The sequence below is a fragment of the Portunus trituberculatus genome, chromosome 10 (genome assembly GCF_017591435.1).
Source record: "Portunus trituberculatus isolate SZX2019 chromosome 10, ASM1759143v1, whole genome shotgun sequence".
NCBI classification, from domain to species: Eukaryota; Metazoa; Arthropoda; class Malacostraca; order Decapoda; family Portunidae; genus Portunus; species Portunus trituberculatus.
The window spans coordinates 4,331,335-4,352,675 of NC_059264.1; the positions used below are offsets into that span (position 1 = coordinate 4,331,335).

Below are 21,341 nucleotides of genomic sequence, written 5' to 3' on the forward strand. Positions count from 1 at the left end.
CATAACCATCCCCTTATTTAACACAGTAATAGGCTATTTATCAATTTTAGTTGTTGATTCTGGTTTTGCTTCACTCTCTGGGTCTGGAAACACAAGGGAGTGTAGACAAACATTGGCATACTGACCTAGGGGGAAGGCAGGACTGAGGTGCCCCTGTTGGCCAATATTTACGTACGTACGTAATTCATTTTAAAAATCACATGAAGAAAAAAAGCACCCATACTGAAATGCACTGTATTTTTAGACGCAACAAATACTTTAACTAATAACCAAAATATAATAACATTACCGAATCAATTGTTTACAAAGCCAAGTCAAATGAGCGGTCTTTATCTTAAATTAACGGCGCCACAAACACATCATGATGTCTAGAAAGAAAGTACAGCAACAATATATTATGTTACATTTTCTGAATACGAAAAATTTTTGCTTCCCACCCAAATAAAGAAAACACAGATTCCTCGTCGTATAAAGATTTTTGTTTTCTATTTTTGTAGTAATTTTTTTTTTAGATTTGAAAATACGAATGGTTAGACTTAGTTTTATGGAATTGTATTACTTCGGTTATGTTTTTCATATTTTCGAAGTCTTTTATCAAGCACGAAAATAATCCTAGGCGTGCTAATTAAAAAGTAAAATTATAGAATGCCGAACACGTTATTTCAACGAGAAACAAAAAAAAAAAAAAAAAAACATAGCTAGCCAATATGTTATTAAGGACTATGACTTTATTTATATTCCTATCAATAAACAAAATACAAAAACAATGCAAACCCTAATAATAAACAATAAAAAATAATGATATATAGCCGAAGTATTTTTTTTTCACCTTTACTCATTACTTCCATCTCCCTTCCCTCCCCACCGTTCCACCTCCACCTCCTCCACCTACTACAACAGAGCAAGCCCTTAAAACACCTGCAAACATCTGAAAAAACACACTCGAAAAACACCCTAAATCACTTCGTTGCAGGGTGAAGGGACGGGCTGGCAGGGTTAGCTGATTGGGGAGCCGCCACGCCAGGGATGCCTTGCTTTGCCTGAGTGTGGTGGTGGACGGTGTGTGTGTGTGTGTGTGTGTGTATTTACCTATAAAAAGTTGTATTGTACAGGGTTCGAGGGGACTCATAGAGGTGTGTGTGTGTGTGTGTGTGTGTAAGGCGTTGTGCAGTGGTGGGGGAAGGCCCATGTATAACCAATGGGTGTCAATGATTTCAGTGGATCGCCTTTCTGTAAATAAGCCGTTTTCCCCTGTTTTTCTTTCTTTTTTTTTTTCTCCATAACCAGGTCCCTGTGGTAGAAGTAATCCCGAGTCGCCTTTATAGTCAAGATCAAGTCGTAGTCAACCATCATCATCATCATCAGCTTCCTGGACGCCGCCGCTTTGTTTACACGCAAGATGGCGAAGACTTACGGAGACAAGCCCGTTAGCTTCCAATTGGAGGAGAATGGCGAGTACTGGTGCATTGGATCTGAGGTGAGGCGATGAGGGGAGGGCTGAAGGATGGGTGGGGCTGGGATGGGGGTTGTGTGAGGGGTAGAACAAGGGGAAAATGTAGTAGTGTTGTGTCCTACCCGGCATCTTGTTTTGCTTCTGTGCCTCCTTTCCTTCACTTCTTCATGTTGTTTTCTTTCTCTTGTTGTTGAATATTAAGGCAGTCCTAATATGCAGGTCCCTCCAGCTCTCCTCGTGTCCCGGCTCCCCCTTCGCAGCTCTTTCACACAGCTGGTTGGACGTCAAGTATATGAAGTCACTCTATTGGTCAACAGGGGAAAGAGAGAGAAGAGATAATAAATGAAGGAAATGGGAATGAAAGAGGTAGAAAAAATCGATAATAAATGGAGGAAATGGGAGTAAAACAGGAGATTGAAAGAAAATGGACAATAAATGTAGGCAATGAGAATAAAACGAGATAGAAAGAAAAATGGATAACGAATAAAGGAATAGGAGGAAATGGAAGGGAAAATATGATAATGAACAATTTAATAGGAGGAAATGATAATGAAACAGTAGATAGGAAGAAAAATGGATAACTGATATGGGAAGAGAATAATGAATAGGTAAGGGAATAGGATAAAATTTGAATGAGAATATGGTAACGAATAAGGGAATGGGAGGAAATGGTAATAAAACAGGTGATAGAAGATGGAAGAAGATAACGAATAAGGACATATGAGAACTTTGGAAGGATAATGATAACAAATAAAGGAAGTGGAAATCTGATAACGAATAAGGGAATAGGAAGAGCATGTGTGCGTGTGTGTTGTTGACCAGTCGTGTGGCTTCATATATGTGACGTCAAATCAGCTGCAAAATAGGAGCTGGGAAATGAGGTGAGCCAGAGGGACATCTATATTAGGACAGTGCCAATATCAAAACAAGGCATGCTGCTGTGTTTACTAACCTAACCTCTTTATGGACTGATCTAACCCAGCACCTCCTAACCTAACCTCATGTTAATTTAGTGTTCCTTAGGATAAACTATCGATTTTATTAGATTTTCTGTTGTATCATAGATGGGGCCCATCATAACAACAGCAGCAAAAACGCCCTCTTATTTTTGGTGGTAAGGTGACATTTGACCATATCTTAGCTTTCCCCTCCTGAAAATCCAACTTTCCCACCAGGTTCCCAGTTTTGTTTGGGGGATTAACCCCTTCAGTACTGAGACACATTTTTACTGTGATATTTTGTGTATGATTAGATTATTATATTTGCTTTAGAAAGGGTCTATGTAAGTCAAGAGATTAATGGCCAGAGTCTTTACTATTCTAATCCCCACATATGTTTCTGAAGCTGTATAGAATCACCAAAATAATAACCAGAGTGAATATGAAATCATGTCATGGTACTGAAGGGGTTAAGAGCTGTAAACTTTAGTAAATAGAACAGCGTGCCTTGTGTTGATATTTACTATAGTTTTTTCTTCAAATTGTCAAGTGTGGGTAATGTCAGTGTGTGTGGTTTTAAGGTATTATTGATTGATTTGAATGAATTTGTATGCAATGATAATACTCACACTAGTCTCTCTCTCTCTCTCTCTTCTTCTTCAGGTGGGGAACTACCTCAGATTGTTCCGCGGGTCGCTGTACAAGAAGTTCCCCGGCATGTACCGTCGCTCCATCACCAATGATGAGCGCAAAAAACTGATGGAGCTTGGTAGGTTCCTGGGTGTGTGTTCAGTGTGGTGCTCAACTGTCATGGGGTTCACACCTTTATGGGGCTGCTGGGTAAGTTTATAGAATGACACCCAACTCTTCTAACTCTTCAAGAACGTTTAAGCATATGAGTCCAAATTAACAAGTTGTGTGAGTCCTGAGTGTGGTGGGACTTGTTGCTGTTTCTGTAAGACTTTATGTTGAGTTTTTTGTTCATATGTTTGTGTTGTGTTAATGTTTTTCACAGGGAGTGTTATATGTAAGCCTGGGGCCATGTTCTACATAGTTATCGTCGTATCTCTCATGATATTACTAGTTTTGGGAATAATTAGACAGTGCATCCAAACAAAAGAAACACAATACATAGGAGAAGACTACAGCTGACAGCCTGACAGATGCAGGGTGAACCATGTCTCAGCTCTTATGACGTTACAGATTGATGTGTCTAGAATGCACCATTTTGTCTCGTTATGACTGACATCATTAGCCATGATGGTGTGTAGAATATGGTCCCTGACGGCTTCACATGGCTTCCTTTGTCGTCAGTTGTGGCCTCAAAATTTAGTTACTCAGTTTTCGGTCTGTATTTTTCCATTTTTGTTTAAGTGCCTTTCTTTGTCTAGTTATGTTTCTTTACTAGTTTTCCATTGTCATTAGTTTGATAGTGAATTAATTCTCTCAGAGTAAGTCACTTAAAAATTAAATGAAAAGAATAGTCACACTTGTGTGTCATTCTTTTTGTTGAATTATTTTGCACATTTATAAATATTTAAAGTCACGGTCCAGCAGATGCTATTCTTTTGTACCACATAAATGTTGACTCCTCTTTTACTTGTATTTGTATAACTGATAATGTGAAATAGTGAAGAAAATAAAATAGAAATAAATAAATAAATAAATGTACCAATGGTAATGAGTCAAGTCCAAAAAAGTACATTGTGAACTTTACCTCATCATCATTATTATTATTATTGTTGTTATTATTATTATTATTATTATTATTATTATTATTATTATTATGACATGGAGTTGGGTGTTCTTCTATAATGACATTTTTAATTTGTGTTTTGTGTCACTCCTGTTTATTTGTACATTCACTCATGGTTCATTTATTTAGTCATTAGTGAATTGTGCTATATCACTTTCATGTATGTATTTACTTTTATCTTATTTAATTGCCTTGTTTGTTGATTTTTATTTATTTTCATTTGTGTTTATTTGTCTTATTTTTTTCTTTTTGTCCGTGGTGGATATTCCTTTTCAATGTCTAATTTTGAACTTGTTTTTCTTCTTGTCTTCTTTCTATCCCGTCCATAACTATTCATTCTGGTCTTACCCTCTGTGTTTCTCTTCCCCATCACCATCCTCTTTCTCTCTTCCTTGTTCCCTTCTTCATCTCATTACTATTCCTTCCCTTTCTTTATCTTTCTTGATTTTCCTGTCTCTTCCTCTATTTCTTTTGTTCCTCTTTTTTCCATCCTTCTATTCCATCTTTCACCTTGTAAATATTCCTTTTCTTTCTTTATTTTTGTCTTTTCCTCTGTTTTGTTGTCTTGTTTCCATCCTTCTTCTTTTCTTTCATCTCATAATTCTTCCTTATCATTTCTCTTTATCTTTCTTGGTATTTCTCTCTCTTCCTTTCTTTATCCCTCTGTCTCTCTCCCACCCATCTCACCATCCACCCTCACTCCACCCATACTCCACCACCCCAACACCTCCAACACCACACCACGTTCTTTTCTCTTATCTTTCTTGGTATTTCTTTCTCTTTCGCATCTCACCATCCACCTCCACCACCCCAATACTTCCACTCCTCCCCTCCACCACCCAGGCCTGACCCAACACGTCCTGGCCTCCAATATCTCGCTGCTACGTGCTTCGGAGGTGGAGGACATCATCGAGGGGAATGAGGACAAGTACAAGGCCGTGTCAGTCAGGCAGCAGCAGGACCCCGAAGCTGCTGCCGCCAGGTACGGGTGCTGCTTGAATGGTTTTTATTTTATTCATTTATTTAGTCATTTATTCTATTTTATTTAATTTATTTGTTTATTATTTTTTTTTTTGCTTTATTATCTTTCTTTCAATGGCTAGATAGTTAAGATGTCTTTGTTTTCTTTTTTTATTTATTTATTTATTTTTTTATTTTTATTTATTTATTTATTTTTTTTTGTTGGCTTGGTTGGGAAGTGTTTTTTTTCTTCTTTTCTTTGTTTATTATCTTTTTGTTTTATTTTTCTTTTCTTTTTTCTTTTACTTTTTGTTTTTCTTCTTTTTTTTGGGGGGGGTTAGATACAGGAGGTGGTTGTTTTTAATTCACTTTGTTTTTCTTTATTTTGTTTATTTAATTCTTTTGTTTACTTTAATATTTTTGTTTGTTTCTTTTGTATTTCATTTATTTTTTGGCTGGGTAGGGGAGCTGTCTATTATAGTTTCTTTTATTTCTTTTGTTTCTTTTCTTGTTTCTTTTGATTTTTTCTCTTTTTCCTGCTGACATTTTCATTAGCTTGTCACATTGCAGCTTTTTAAATGTGTTGTTGTTATTGTTGTTGTTGTTGTTGTTGTCGTCTTAGGGCAGAGAGGCAGGTGAAGAAGCCGGCCGCTCCCTGGGTGCCCACCATCTCCAATTCTTCCCACCTGGACGCCGTACCGCAGGCCACACCCATCAACCGCAACCGCATCATCTCCAAGAAGATACGCACCTTCCCCATGTGGTGAGGCACACACACACAGAGAGAGAGAGAGAGAGAGAGAGAGAGAGAGAGTTACAGATGGTTATAGTTACTAATAGTTACTTTGGTGTTTGCTTTCATTTCTTACTTAACAAAGAAAATATTGGAAAAATTAATTAATGTGTTGAGAGAGAGAGAGAATGAGAATATATTTGTCACTTTGCCTCTCCTTATCCTAAATTTGCTCAAAGATGTCTTCACATATCCGTCATCCTTCACTTCCTTTCCTTTCCTTTCCTTTCCATCCTTTGTTTTTTCTTCCTTCCTTCCTTCCTTCCTCCCAGTCTTTACCCTTCCCTTCACATAATCATTCTCTTCTCTTTTCTTCTTTCCTTTTTTCTTTTATTTTTTTCTTCATTATCCTCTCTTCTCTTCTCTTCTCTTCTTCTGTCCTCTCCTCTCCTCTCCTCTCCTCTCCTCTCCTCTCCTCTCCTCTCCTCTCCTCACCTATCCTCTCCTCTCCTCTCCTCTCCTCTCCTCTCCTCTCCTCTCCTCTCCTCTTCACTACACTCCACACCACATGCTCCCTCCCTCCCTCCCTCCCTCCCTCCCTCATATTCTCTACCCTTCCCTTCATCACTATCATTCTCTTCTCTGCACCTCTTCCTTCATCCCTTCCCATCCCTCTCTCTCTCTCATCTGACCTGACCACCCCCTCTCCCCCGTACAGCTACGATGACCTTGACCCAGCACAGATCCACGAGAACTCCTGCCAGAAAGAGGAATTGGTGCCCATCAGACTGGACATGGAGATTGAGGGACAGAAACTCAGGGACACCTTCACCTGGAATAAGAATGGTACGTGTGTGTTTGTGTGTGTGTGTATGTATGTCTGTGTGTGTTTATTTATCTATTTATCTTATTTGTTTGTATTTTTTCATACTTCTTGATTTAGCTGTGTGTGTGTGTGTATGTATTAATTTGTTTTTTGTTTGTTTATTTACTTTTGTCATGCTTTTTTATTGGTGTGTGTGTGTGTGTGTGTGTGTTCATTTTGTTTATTTATTTTTTCAAAGATTAAACATGGCTATAGAATAAGTGAAAATGTCTTAAAGTGATTAGTGATTCAGGAAAAGCAGTGGCAATTAAACAAACAACACAAAAAAAAAAAATCACCACCACCACCACCACCACCACCACCCGCAGAGATGCAGATAAGTCCAGAGCAATTTGCCGAGCTGCTGTGTGACGACCTGGACCTGAACCCCTTGATGTTTGTGCCAGCCATCTCCACCTCCATCAAGCAGCAGATGGAACAGTTCCCCTCACAGACCATCATCTCAGACCACTCCGACACCAGGATAGTCATCAAGGTGAGGCCAACGAGGGGAACAGGGAGAACGGGGATGCTGGGAGGGGAATGAAGGTACTGGGAGAGGAAGGAGGGATGCTGGTAGGGGAAGTGGGCTACTGGTATGAGGGGAATGAAGGTACTACTGGGAAAGGAATAAGTGGTGCTGGGAGGGGAAACTGGGCTATTGGTATGAGGGGAATGAAGGTGCTGGGAAAGGAATGAGGGTTGCTGGGAGGGAACTGGTGAATGAGGTGTTGGAAGAGGAATGAGGGTGTTGGGAGAGGAATATGGGTATTGGGAGAGGAACTGGGATGATGTGAGGGGAATGGGGTTGATGGGAGGGGAATGAGAGGTGTTGGGAAAAGAATGAGGGGTGCTGGGAGAGGAATGGGGCTGGTAGGAGGGTGGGAAGGAGTGGAGAGAGTGTGGGAACCTTAACAAACCTTAACCTTAACTTCAACTTCAACCCTTAACCTAACCTAACCAAATGAACTCTAACCCAACCCAACCCCTAAACTAAACCAACTCAACAAACCAAACCAAAAAAAAAGTAATAATAAGAACCCAAAAATAAACTCAATAAAAAAGTAATAATAATAAGAAATAAATGAATAAATAAATAAAAATACTTAACCTAACCTAACCTAACCCAACAACCCCTCCCCCCATCTCCACTCACAGCTAAACATCCACGTGGGGAACATCTCACTCAACGACCAATTTGAGTGGGACATGTCTGAGCCGGAGAACTCCCCTGAGGATTTCGCTTCAAAACTTTGCTCCGAGCTGGGCCTTGGCGGGGAGTTTGTCACCGCCATCGCTTACTCTGTGCGGGGGCAACTGTTCTGGCACCAGCGCACTTATGCCTTCAGGTAAACCACTGTGAGGGAGGGATTGGGTCTGTTATTAGGTTAAGAAGGAGAGGAAGGGATGAAGAAGAGGAATATTAAAGAAAAGAGAGAGAGAAAAAGGGACTTAAAAGAGAGAAAATGAAGTAGTAGTAATGATGACACACAGAAAGGAAGAGAAAGAAGATGAAAGAAGGAAAATAGAAAGAGAGAGACGAAGGGAATTGTAAGAGAAGGAAATGATAGAGATTGATAAGCAGTAATAATAATAAGTAGTAGTAGTAGTAGTAGTAGTAGTAGCAGAAATAGTAATGTGTGTGTTAGGATGATAATAGCACCACACCACACCACATCACATCACATCACATCATTACTACCACACCACACCACCACCACCACTAATATCACCCTCCCTTTCCTCCCTCCACCGTGCACCGGAAGCAGCGAATCACCCCTGCCTTGTGTGGAGGTTCCATTTCGGTCCCAGAGTGAGGCGGAACAGTGGTCACCTTCCTGGAGACACTCACTGACGCAGAGATGGAGAAGAAGATCAGGGACCAGGACAGGAACACCAGGTAAGGGACACAGATGAGGAGGAGGGATGGGAGGGATGATGGGATTGAGAGGGAAGGGAAGGATGGGAGGAGAAGAGGAGAGCATGAGGTGGAGGAAGGAAGGTGGGGTGAGATGGGAGAGACAGGATGGAGAAGAAGAGGAATAGGGAATAAAGGAGGGTGGGATGGGAGGAAGAAGAGGAGAGAGGGAGGGAAGAGTTGGATGGGAGAGTGGGAGGAAAAAAAAAGGTGATATTTACAGTTTTGGGTTTGTTGTGAAGGAAAAGAGTAAAAACATTTTGGTTTTAGATTAGTAAGATGGAATGGAATGATGAAAGGAAGATGACAATATTTGAAGTGTTTATGATAGAGAAGGAAAAAGTAGGAAGAAATACAGGCAACCCCTGCTTAACGAAGGTTCACACAATGAAATTTCGCTACAACGAAGGGTTCATTTTACTATCATCTGCTCGTTTGATGAACACAAAACTCGCTTTAACGAAGTTTTATCCAGGTAATTTTTTCCAAGTTTGAAAGCCCCACCGTATCACGCAAGCCGAGAGGCTTTTGAAAACACCAGCACCTCTCGTGGACAACACGCGCATCACTCATTGCTCCTATTCAAAACAATAACAGTGTCAGCACCAGCTCGTCTTCCCTCGCAATGTCGCCTAGCGTTGCTAAGAAGACCGGGAAGTCTCTTACTCTCAAAGTGAAGCTGGATATTATTCACAGACACGAGAGGCGAGAAAACTAATAGCATTGCTCGCCACCATCTTGACTCCATCTACTGTCTACTATTTTCAAGTCAGCAAACTCTATTAAGAAGGCTGGTGAGACCGTATCTTCCTTGCAAGCTAAAAGAACCACCTGAACTCATGACTCAACAATGGATAAAATGGAAAGCCTTGTGGAAATGTGGTACATAAGTTTTGTATGTGATACAATGATGCGCCCTTTGTTTACATTCCACAGGTTGCCGGTTAGTGTCTTTCCCGTTTCACTCTCCCTCCCTTCATAAATTTAAGATCATCAACATTATAAAGTTACGTACATACATACATTAGTGTACATTATAATGACTTAAATTAAACTGCCTAAATGTTCAACTTCATAATTTTTACTTTCATTAAACCTTTCAGTGTACTATGATGCACTCTCGCTTTGTTTACTCTCAATGGAAGTTCAAATCAAGGGTTAAACTTGTTATATTTGGTTCACTTAACGAAATTTTGTTTAACGAAGGATTTTTTAGGAACGTAACCCCTTCGTTAAGCGGGGGTTGTCTGTATAGAAAAAAAGGGATGTACTTTATCATTAAGATACAAAAAAAAAAAGGATGAAAACTTTGAGAGTAAAAAAAATGTTAAAAAGGAAGAATGTTATAGGATTAAGAGAAAATAATAAAAGCTTACGAAAAAATTATGTTGCTTGAAAATTATCTGTTTCCTTCTAGACGAATGAGGCGCCTTGCAAACACAACACCTGGCTGGTAACAAGGGAACTGCAGGTGAGGGGTGTGTCCGTATGTATGTATGTATGTATTGATGTATGCATGAAGTTAATATTAACGATAATGATGATAGTGATAATAATGATGGTGATAAAGATGTGTGTTTATTTGAGTATGAATAGGCTGTTATATATCGGTGTGTGTGTGTGTGTGTGTGTGTGAGAGAGAGAGAGAGAGAGAGAGTTATTTATATAGTTTTGCAGTAAGGAAGGTGACTAAGAAAATATAAGGAAGGAAGAAAGATGAAATAAAAATAAAACAGGAGAAAGATAAGGAGGAAAAGACGGAAAGAACATAAATACATTATACTAACATTGTCATGAATTAAAGAATAGGAGGATGAGGAAGAGAAGTAATAATAATCATGAATTAGAAATATTAACCCAACTTTAAACATTATGAATTAACGAAAGGAAGAGGAAGAGAAAGAGAATATTAACCAAACATTGACTTCATGTATATTTCTCTTTCAGATCTGTGTATGGAAATTATCTGTATGATTTAGCAAGGCACTGAGTGAGGGAGCAACACACACACACACACACACACACACACACACACACACACACACACACACACCACAATACAAAATACAATAACAATTAAGACAAAATAAGTACCATTTTTAACGTTAAGACATAAAATAATGATAATGATACCAATAAAACTGATAATTTGAATATTGTTGATGTATTTTTATAGGGATCACCTTCGCGTACTTTTAACCTCTTCAGTACTGGGACGCATTTTTAGGATGAATTTCGGTTATGATTAGACGGTTTTATTGACATTGGGAAGGGTCTATGGAGGTCAGAAGACTAATGGCCATGGTCTTTACTCCTTTAACCCCTTCATTACTGGGACACATTTTCACCTTGAGATTTGTGTCAATGGAGGTCAGAAGATTAATGGTCAAGAATCTTCACTATTTTAATCCCCGTATGAGTTTCTGAAGCTGTATAAAATTACCAAAGTGTAGCCAGAATAGAAATTAAAACACGCCATAGTACAGAATGGATTAAGGGATAATGGGCAGGACTGATCGAGTTATTTTGAGGGTAGAAAAAAGTGGCGCTAGTTTCTTTTAAAGGCACCAGTATTTGTTTCTAAGGGGTAATGTGACCACTCCAGGTATATTTAAGGTACATGACACTATTGAACGAATTATTGGTGATATTTTATTTTTATTTATCTGTTTATTATTTTTATTTATTTTAAATTTTTTTTTTAGCGATGATAGGAGGAGTCAACGAATTAATAAAGGGTAGAATTTTTGAAAAGGGATAAGAAATAGTGGTAGGGGTGTGTTATATTTCAAGGGGTAAAGGGATGTTTTAAAGGCTGAAGGTCTGGTTATGAATGGTTTTAGATACTAGGGAATTGTTAGAGACATGTTTGTGTGTGTGTTGTTTAGGGCAATGATCTGTGTAGGGGAACTTTTAAGGGTCCAGACCAAGGCGAGGTATTTTAAGGGATCTAGGAACAGTGTTTGGATATTAGGAGCGTTTGTTATAAGAAGGGACTGGTTTAGGGAGTTTGAAAGGGACGGGGTATGTTATTTAAGGATTAACGGGGATGAAGGTGTCTTTTTAAGGGATGTAGAGGTTGGATGCTGGATGGGAAGGTCTCTCTCTCTCTCTCTCTCTCTCTCTCTCTCTCTCTCAAGGTTACAGAGTTCTATGACAAGTATAATCTACTTTGGCAACAGTAGTACATCTATTTTAGCTCTCTCTCTCTCTCTCTCTCTCTCTCTCTCTCTCTCTCTCATTTAATCGTCTACATTATAGCCTATCCATTTATTTCTTCATATATCTGTTTGTCTACATTTTTTTTTCATCCACATTATCATTTGCCATCATTTACTTCTGCAATATTTATTTAACTTAACATCCTTTAAAATATTTTCTAATTCATCTTTATTTTATTTATTCTATGCGCCATTTTTCATTCCTATATCTCCCTTTAGATGAACGGGGAGCGGGGAGTGGTGGGGAGAACGCCTGGTTTTATTAGGTCCTGTTTAAATGAAGGGGCTGCGGGGATGGTATAAGGAAGGTGATATTGTCTGAGGTAATGGTTTGCAGGGGATAATGGTGTTAGCGGCCTTGAATTTATTCCTATGGCGATGTTAGATATCATGGCTCATTCAAGTCCTATTAGTTACAGAAAATATGTGGTTAAATTATTTAGGCGTGTTTTAGTTCCAGAAGAGAAGTATAAATATGTTTGTGATTATATTAGTGGGGAATATTTTAGGCTCGTGATATTAACTTTCCGCTTAGAAATATAATTTAGTGTATGAAATTAATACGAAAGAAAGAACATTTGAATATGTTGAAGATAATAAACGAGTGAAATATAATAAAAGACCTAAAAATATTCCATAAATTTTACCTGATCTGCATTCCATAAACATAATGCGGCATTGAATGAATAAAAATGCTAATAACTAAACATAAAAAATCTAAAACTCTTAAAATAACCCCAAATAGCTAAAAAAAAAAAAAAAAAATCCCAAAACCGAATCTAGATCAAAATATCCTATAAGCTCGTAGTGGCAGTTAGGTCCAAGATGGCGGCAATGTTAGCCCTTCGCGGCCTCTCTAGAAACTGTAAGCATAAAAACACACATTTATACCACCAATCCCTGAACCTTACCTGTATTTTCCGTGAGTTAAGACCTTCATGTACCTTTATAATGGGTAATAATGGCGGTAAATAGGGAGACAAGGCGAGAAATTACATGTTTATTAGTGTCGGCAATGACGCAATCCTACCCAGCCAGTGAAAGGAAGGAAAATTATCACCATTATTTTATTCATTTGACTTGGAATTCCTTTAGTTAGAAGGTTGATGTGGTAGGGGAAGGTTGCGGCGTGTCTGGGGCTGGTGTGTGGGGTGGGGTGAGAGGAGGTGAGGGTAGGGTAAGGGAGATCTGAGGGGAAATGTGTGACGAAGGAGGTACTGTACAGGCAGCCGGTGACGAGTTAGCACGAGTGTTTTATTTGAAGGGCGGAATTTGTTCGTTTGTTGGTTTACTTGGTTCAAGGTGGACGTGTTTTCCTTGTTTTGATGGCGTGGTGGTGTGGCGTGCTTGTCAGGCTAGTGTGGTGGTGACAGGCTGGACTAATGAGGCTGGTGAAGGAACGAGCTATCTGACAGTTGGGTTGTTAACAGTTAACCCCGCGGTGTAGTTAGTGGGAGCCGGGGCGGTCCGTCCTGGGCGGCACTTTTTTTGAGGCGACACTTTTGGTCCGTTGTGTAATTAACAGGAGTATATTTGACAATTGACGTTAATCAGTGTCACAGTTGTCATTTTTACCTAACGAGTCAGGCCTGTGTGTGCTGGTGACAGTTGGCCATATTCTTGATACACACAGGCCCAGATGCGTACTGACACCTCATTCTGTATTGTAAAATGTCGACCCTTGTCTCACAAGCAGATAATAATTATTGAATGTTTAATTTTAAAGGATTTAATTAAATTTTAAATTAATAAACAACAGCTTATTTGGTCTGGGATATATATATATATATATATATATATATATATATATATATATATATATATATATATATATATATATATATATTTGCTTATCTATACATCTCCATTGTATTTTCTTCCTCTCACTCCTATTCTGTCCACCTATGATGCAAGAGTTAACCAGTACTCTCAATCAGTCATCCCTTTTTCTGGTACACTCAAGCTCCCTGCCTTCTTCTGTATTTCCTTCTCTCTACTAAAAGGGAGGTTGTTTCAAAACATTTATCCCATTCTTGTGGCTAACTCTCTCAGACCTGCTTGGGGATTGCCATCTAAGTAGTTTTTTTTTTTTTCCCATCTGTTCATCTCATTGTGTTCTGGTGTGTGTTCTTACCTATGTGTGTTTGTGTCGGCAGGTGGGGTGGCGTCACGGTTCGGGGCACTACGACTAAATGGCTTGTACAGGGTGACCTCGCGACCCGTCCTGCCAGCCACATGCACCCAGGCCCTGCCCCCTAGTCAGGTGAGCCTTTTCCCCTCCCCCTATCTCACACACACACACACACACACACACACACACACACACACACACACACACACACACACCTGGGCCTGTCACCCTTGTTCGACAGGTGGTTATTCCCTCAGCACTATGATTGGTTGCATTGCTGTTTTTTTTTCTCTCTCTCTCTCTCTCTCTCTCTGTTAATTTTTCTTTATCTGTTTTCTTAGCATTGTGTGTTTTTTGGTTTCTTTTTCTCTGAGTAGCTAGTTTTTTATTTTTATGCAATGTTTGGTTTGGATTATTGTAATTTTATTTATTTATTTATTTATTTTTTGTCTCACAGTCAACTCTTGATTAACATGAGTTTGAATAACACTATTTTGATTTAACACAACTCAATATTACGTGATTTCTTCAGTTTAATGCTGGTTAACTCGACTCAATGACGTCAGATGCACCTACGCTGCTTCGGGGAGAAACTGTACCGAGACATTTTTGGCCAGATTCTTAAACAATGCCTTCCACCTTCATCAGTTGAAGGATACCGTCCAGGAGAAATCAGTATTCTTCAGAGCGAACACTGTCTTCCTATATCTTGGGAAGGCAGCGATCAGGCAAGATTTACCGTACCTTTGCCACAAAGGTGAACTAAGACCCATGTCTTCATCATTACCTTCGCATGCCTAAATACATATTATTGTTAGTTTTTTGCAAACTAATTGGCTTTAGAAGCATGAAAACATATAGGGTATCATCCAAATAGTCTACTTTACAAAAATTGCAATTGGAACCGAACTCAGGGGTGGAATCCACTTAACTTGTTGGTAGTGTGGCAATAACAAAGCCTTAGCGAACAAACAGGTCTGAGGAACAACAACAACAACAACATTGCTGCTGCCAGCATCTCCATCTCCCAAGTTTTCTATCAGAATTTTACTGAGGTTTCGATCAATTGTATGTCTTTATCGCTTGATAAGTACCCACTTATGTTGATAGCTGATGGACTGTCCTCTTCCCATAGCCTGCACAATTGAAGGAGATGGAAATTCTCTCCATTTGTTAAGACCACACTATACGGCCATCTGTGCTTTTATTTAGAAGTACTGTCCGTGGCTCACCAAGTCTATTAATAAATCATGCTCTGCAGCAGTGATAGGGCTGGTTCTCTTTGTCAAATTTACCATGTTGCCTGTGGTGGAACAGTGAGGCATTGTGGTCTGGACTGCATGGCTCAGTCAGCTAGTGTGATGGTAAACAAACACTGCTACCAACCACCACCAAATTATACTCATGATTAATTTTGTTCAACATAATAATAGTAAGTGTATGAACATGTGATAACGTCCATGACATATATAATCATACAACAGATAGTGTTGAATAGCAATTCTCTAATTTCCCAGACAAGAAAGATGTGCAGGTGAGAACGTGTTTTTATTGTTTCCATGACCTACTGATGCACATATTAATTTTTTAAGGTATGAGTAACAAAATCCCCAAAATGGGCAGACTTTCCCAGTGGCCAGGATTGTAATCTCCCCATTACATTTTTTTCTATGGGAAAATTACGTTTGAATAAAGTGACGTCTTCAGGAATGCAACCCTCACGTTAATTGAGAGTTGACTCTACATGCGTATTTATTTATTTTCTTTTTTTGTGTGCTAGTGTGTATTTCCTCCCATTGCTTAACTTTTATATTCATTCTCATGGAATGTTATTTATTTATTTTTTTTTCTTTGTAGTTTTTGTTGGTTTAGCAATGCAATCCTCCCAGTCTTCCCTGTCTCACCCCTCCTTCATGTATACCCATTGTCTCCCAGGTTTCCATATCTCAACAATAATTGTAGTAATAATAAAAATATTAATAATAAATAACTTTATTAAAATTGCAGTATTATATATATACTGAAAATTTACCTAGGAAGCTTAAGATAAGAACACTATCATAGAGGTTTATTGCTTGCACCATGGCGGGGATCACACCAAGGTGGTATTGGTGTGTGTGGGGTGCATCTAGGGGCATCATCTTGTTCTGGTGTCTTGTGGCACCGACTGGAAGAGGCACATGAAGGGGGAGCAGGTGGCACATGATATACCAACTACAAAGATGTCCTAACCACCTGGAGTGTGCTCAAGCTGTCTACCAGACATAGAGAAGCCCTGAACAAACTTGGGAGGGGCTTGCTGTGGCATCCACACCTACACCACCTGCTCCCCCTTCAAGTTTCTCCAGGGCTTTTCTGTGTGGTAGACAGCTTGGGCACACTCAGGGTGGTTAGGACATCTCTGTAGTTTGGTATATCATGTGCCCCCATACATATTTCTGCCCAGTCTCTTCCCCACCCATATCCCATTAATCTCCTCACCCTTTGCTGCCCCCATATACTAAACAAATTTTGTCCCCTGTACCACCTCTGTCCTCCCCTGTATACACACATTCCCTCACCCTAACACCTCCATCCTCTCCCAGTTTCTCCCCACACCTACCAGCACATCCCATTCCTCTTTACCCTCCACTCATCTCATATATGCCCATTTTTTCCCAACCCAGTTTTCTCAGTTCTCGCCCAGTCTTCCCTGCCTCCCCATTCTATCCCCCTACACTGTATTCCTTCCTTGCAGTCTTTGCTTCTCTCCCAGCCTTCCCTTTCCCCCCCCACCCCTATTCTATGCCTCCTACACCCTATTTCTTCCCTCTCCCCAATACCCCAGTCCTCCTCTAACCTTTTGCTTCTCTACCTCCACACTCCAATTCTCTTCTCACTGTCCACTCCCCCCACAGCCACAGCAGCTCCTGGCCACCTCCACTATGCGGCCAGCAGCCCCAGAGATTGAGCAGGCTGGCCATGACCATGTTCTGCACTGGACGGCCGAGAGGATTCTGACGCTGGTGCTGATGGGCGTCATCCCGGCGGCCTTCATCTGGCCCACCCCGTCCATCGAGTACCTCATGGCCCTGTCCCTCACACTGCACTCTCATTGGTTAGTGTGGGATAGTGGTGGTGGTGGTGGTGGTTTGGGAAGGCTGTGTATAGACTTTTGTGTACTGTTTGTTTTCATTATTTTCTTTATTGATTTGTATATAGACTTAATTTTTTTGTTTACTTTTTTTTTTTTTCTCCTGTATTTTCTTAATTTTTGTTCAATGTGTGTGTTGGTAAGGATAGTTGGTGTTCAGTCACGTTTTGGTTGTTATCCCAATATTATGCTGTAGTTGATTTTGTATGGCAAGTTTAATGGACAGGAGGGAGTTCTGTTTGCTCTTTGCCATCTCAGTAGGTTATTTATATTATATACTAGGTCTTAGTAGGTTATTTATATTATATACTAGGTCTTAGTAGGTTATTTATATTATATACTAGGTCTTAGTAGGTTATTTATATTATATTCTAGGTCTTATGAAATATGCTAGTGTGCATTACTTGACCAGTTTATTCACAGTACATTGTAGCCAATAACCATTACAATTTTCATATCTTTATACCAGTACAAGTCATACACAAGAATCATTGAAAGCAATAGAATGAGGTCGATTTGAGGTAACCAATTATTTTAGCATCAGTCAGTAATGAAGGGAGTAAGTTGTTTATGAGGCAGTGCAGTGCAGTATATGTTACATCACCTGGTGAGAATTTGATGAATTTGTGTAAGGTGGCAGGAAGGAGTTACACGTGTGGTGGTTCTGTAAGGGAAGGCTCATTCTGATAGGGAGTATTTACTTTCATTATTCCAGACTGACTGCTGCAAGTGGTGTTTGTTTTGCTGTGTGCTGGTTGAAAAGAGCTCCATTGTGATGGATCATGCATGTTTCATTTAGTTAGTTTTAAGAAATTAATCACACACACACACAAATGCATTGAATAATGATGTTACAGAAATAATGTTGTTACAGCACATAATGTGCATAACTTTGCCACATATCCACAGTCACTTTCACCCCACCTCTTCCACACAGTTTTAAATTCTCACCTCACACCTTACCTTTTCAATCACACAATCCATACACACCAAACCCTAACCTCCACCTCACCACTGCAGGGGAGTGGAGGCCATAGTGGTGGACTACATAAGACCCTCAGTGTTCGGCAAGATCATCCCCAAGCTGGCCGTCGGTGCTGTGTACGCCCTATCCATCGCGACGCTTGGTGGGCTCTGCTACTTCATCTACACTGACGTGGGCATCATCAATGCCGTCAAGCTCCTGTGGAAACTATAATGTCATCCAACACCCTTCCCTAATCCTCCTCCTTGCCTCTCTGCCTCCCACTTCCCTTTCTGTACTATTTGAGTGAGCTCTTCTCCATACTACTGCCGGGGTGCAGCTAAACTAAGTAGAGATTGCTAGCCATGTTTTTTTGTTAATTTATGCTGGTTTGTCATTGTCTTTTGTAAATAAATTGTATCGAAAGAGGGAGGTTCGATTTGATCTTGGGTCTGTCTCTCTGGATCAGTGAAGGTTTACACTACATATTGATTGAAGTCATATCATAAGTTAAAGGAATTACTAATACTGTCTCTAAGAGCAGAGCAGAGGCGATGGAGGCTTGTCTTTCATACAGGAACCATCTGAGGAGAAAGTGTTTGAAAAGTATCAGTTAGATTCCTACTTCATGGATAATTTTTCAGTCATGAGTGGAGTCTTGTCTTTCATGCACCAGCTGTCCGAGGAAATTAAGTTAAGCTAAACACACTAATATTTGCTCTGGTTTACTCCCCAAGTGTTACAGGGGAAACACTGTAAAACTGCTGTTCGTTCATTGTACATTCCTTTAATAGTCATGGCATAGATACTTGTTAAAAAGGTGATCTATGATGAACTTCTCTAACAAAACTAGTGCACTGAAGCCATCATCACAAGTCTACACTCGCACAAGGAATTCTGGGCCAAACTAGGAGTTCAGGAAGCGAACAGCAGCTTTAGGAAAGAAACGCTCCCGGTGAAAGTAAAACAAACTCGGTGACACACAGGCTTATATGAAGTAGTTTGGCTGCTGTCTAGGAAAGATAAGTTACATACGTACATACACTGTGCCCTCGTATGAAGAGCTTTGGGGGATGTGTAGGGAAAGATGGAAGTTGCAGACATATATACACAGGCTCACAAACTGCTTCGGGTTCTGTCTAGGGAAAGATGGAAGTCATGTACATATACACAGTGCCTTTATACTCGTCTTGATGGTCTAGAGACATTGAACTTGTAGCGCAACTGACTTGTTCACTCACTTTTGCATGAGGCAATCACTCAACACAGGCACTTGGCTGAAACCCTGGACAGCACCTTAAGCACTCTAGTTGGCTATGATGCAAGCACTAGATGGGTGGTGGTAGTGACTTGAGAGATGGGATGAAATATGAGTGTTTCTGAGTGACTAGTAATGAGCAATGAATCTATTGTCTTATATAAAGTTCAGCTTTTGAGTTTTCATATAACTTGCTTGGTACTCATGCTCAAATTGAACCCTTTATTTCAACTACTCTGCTCCTTCACTCCATTCCAGTACATTTCCTTCACCTCTGCCTGGCCACCCCACCATGAAGCATAACAAAACAATAATTCCAAAGGGTGAATGCTGAGAAATGTTCCTCCTTGGCTGGGATATGGCTTGTCTTTTGTTACTATTTCTATGTTATTTCTACACCACCAAGAAAAGTATACTGACAATGGCATTTCCTGGCCTTGTTCAATGTTCACTTCTTCACTGTTGAAAGTGTTGACTGAAGTTGTTTCTTGAGAGCAGCATTGAAACATTAGTATGTCAATACAATGTGACAAACTTGCAGCCTCCACACTCAACACTTGCATCCTAGCTGAGAGAACACAGGAACACACACACAACTGTGTGTTAACTGGGAGAAGATAAGAACACGCTCCACTCTTTGCCTGGGCCATGGGAGGAGATGGAAACACACACCACTTTGTTTTAACAAAGAGAAGATAGTCATGGGAAGGTAGTTTTAAGTACATCTCTAAATTAATAAACCTTGTCACTGCTTCCCTGGATTACTGAACATCTAAAAATTACTGCTCGTCTCTCCTTGGTTGTCTTAGAACAATACTATGCACACCTGTGCACATGTAAATCTGGAGGTATGCATAAAAAGTCAAGAAAGAACTCATCTGAATAATAGGACACTCATACAAACCTCAATGATAACCAATACATCAACAGTTCATCTCATCACTCAAACCAAGAGCTTCCATCGCCCCTACTTCATGCTGAGTGTTAAGTGAGGAGGCTACACCACCACAGAAACATAACAGCTTAATGCATCCCAACTCGTGTCCCTCTTCTCTGCCTCCATTCCTTCCATCTGTGTGTGTATGTGTGACTGCTGCAGGAGAAGGCACCAGTAACATCACTATCACCATTAACACAACCACCACACAACTACATCCTCCTTGTCTCTGAGGTGCAAGGCAGACAAGGAGGTTGTTTAAGTAATTGACTTATTTTTTCTATTCCACTGCTGCCAGAAACTCAGCAAATTATTGTAGATAAGACTGAAGGCAAAGAATTTATGTATCAGTGGAATTTATAATGATTTTTTTTACTTATTATTTTTTTTCTGCACTGGATTGATTGTACATATATGAATAAAGTATCGGAATTGTTATACGTGACTTTTGTGTTTCTGGCGACTTGTTCAGCTTGAGTGTTGAGTGTTTGGTGATGTGATGGTCTCTCATACTTAGCTCGTGTGTATGTGGTATACCTAGTTCTAGTTAAATAAAAAAAAAAAAAAAAAAAAAATAAATAAATAAAAAAAAAAAAAAAAAAATAAAAAAATTGAGAAGAGAAGCGTGATATAGAAGAGAGGGACAATTTTGATGAGAGTTGGTGTAAGGAGAGAAAGTGTTGGAGGGGGTAAAGTAGCACAAGACTGAAAATAAAAAAGTTTGAGGTGAAGAGACAGTTAGAGAAAGTGGGAGAAGAGTAGGGCGAGATAGAAAAAGGAAAAGTTTAGGTGAAGAGGATGAGATAAAAAGGACAGAAAAGTAAGGGAAGAGCATGAGATAGAAAAAGGAAAAGAAAGGAAGAGTGAGAAGAGTAGGGTGATAGGAGTTAGAGAAAAAGTGTGCGGAAGATTAGTATGAGATAGAAAAAGGAAAAGAAAGGAAAGGGTGAAGACAGGCATAAAAGGACAGTTAGGGAGAGGAATTATGTGGAAGATAGAAAAAAAGGGAAAAGTCTGGATAAAGAGTCAGGTGAAAGCACAGTTAGAGACAAAGAGTGAGAGAAAAGTCAGGAG

The 21,341-nt window shown here is 39.7% G+C and overlaps 2 protein-coding genes across 2 annotated transcripts; both read left to right on the forward strand.

The window, feature by feature from the left end:
- Positions 1 to 1,322: 1,322 nt before the first annotated feature.
- LOC123502110 (SWI/SNF-related matrix-associated actin-dependent regulator of chromatin subfamily B member 1-like) lies at positions 1,323 to 10,777 on the forward strand. Its single transcript, XM_045251322.1, is given in 11 exon segments — positions 1,323 to 1,477; positions 3,055 to 3,160; positions 4,991 to 5,129; positions 5,730 to 5,870; positions 6,559 to 6,686; positions 7,035 to 7,201; positions 7,864 to 8,054; positions 8,475 to 8,539; positions 8,542 to 8,605; positions 10,041 to 10,094; positions 10,571 to 10,777. Coding segments are annotated over 10 exon segments (1,119 nt in total). The 5' UTR covers positions 1,323 to 1,399; the 3' UTR covers positions 10,081 to 10,094; positions 10,571 to 10,777.
- A 1,869-nt stretch (positions 10,778 to 12,646) lies between these two features.
- On the forward strand, positions 12,647 to 20,705 carry LOC123501966 (succinate dehydrogenase [ubiquinone] cytochrome b small subunit, mitochondrial-like). Its single transcript, XM_045251087.1, has 4 exons — positions 12,647 to 12,709; positions 14,001 to 14,107; positions 16,873 to 17,072; positions 18,129 to 20,705. Exons 1-4 carry the CDS (start codon positions 12,670 to 12,672, stop codon positions 18,304 to 18,306), a joined length of 525 nt encoding a protein of 174 aa, XP_045107022.1. The 5' UTR covers positions 12,647 to 12,669; the 3' UTR covers positions 18,307 to 20,705.
- The last annotated feature ends 636 nt before the right edge of the window (positions 20,706 to 21,341 follow it).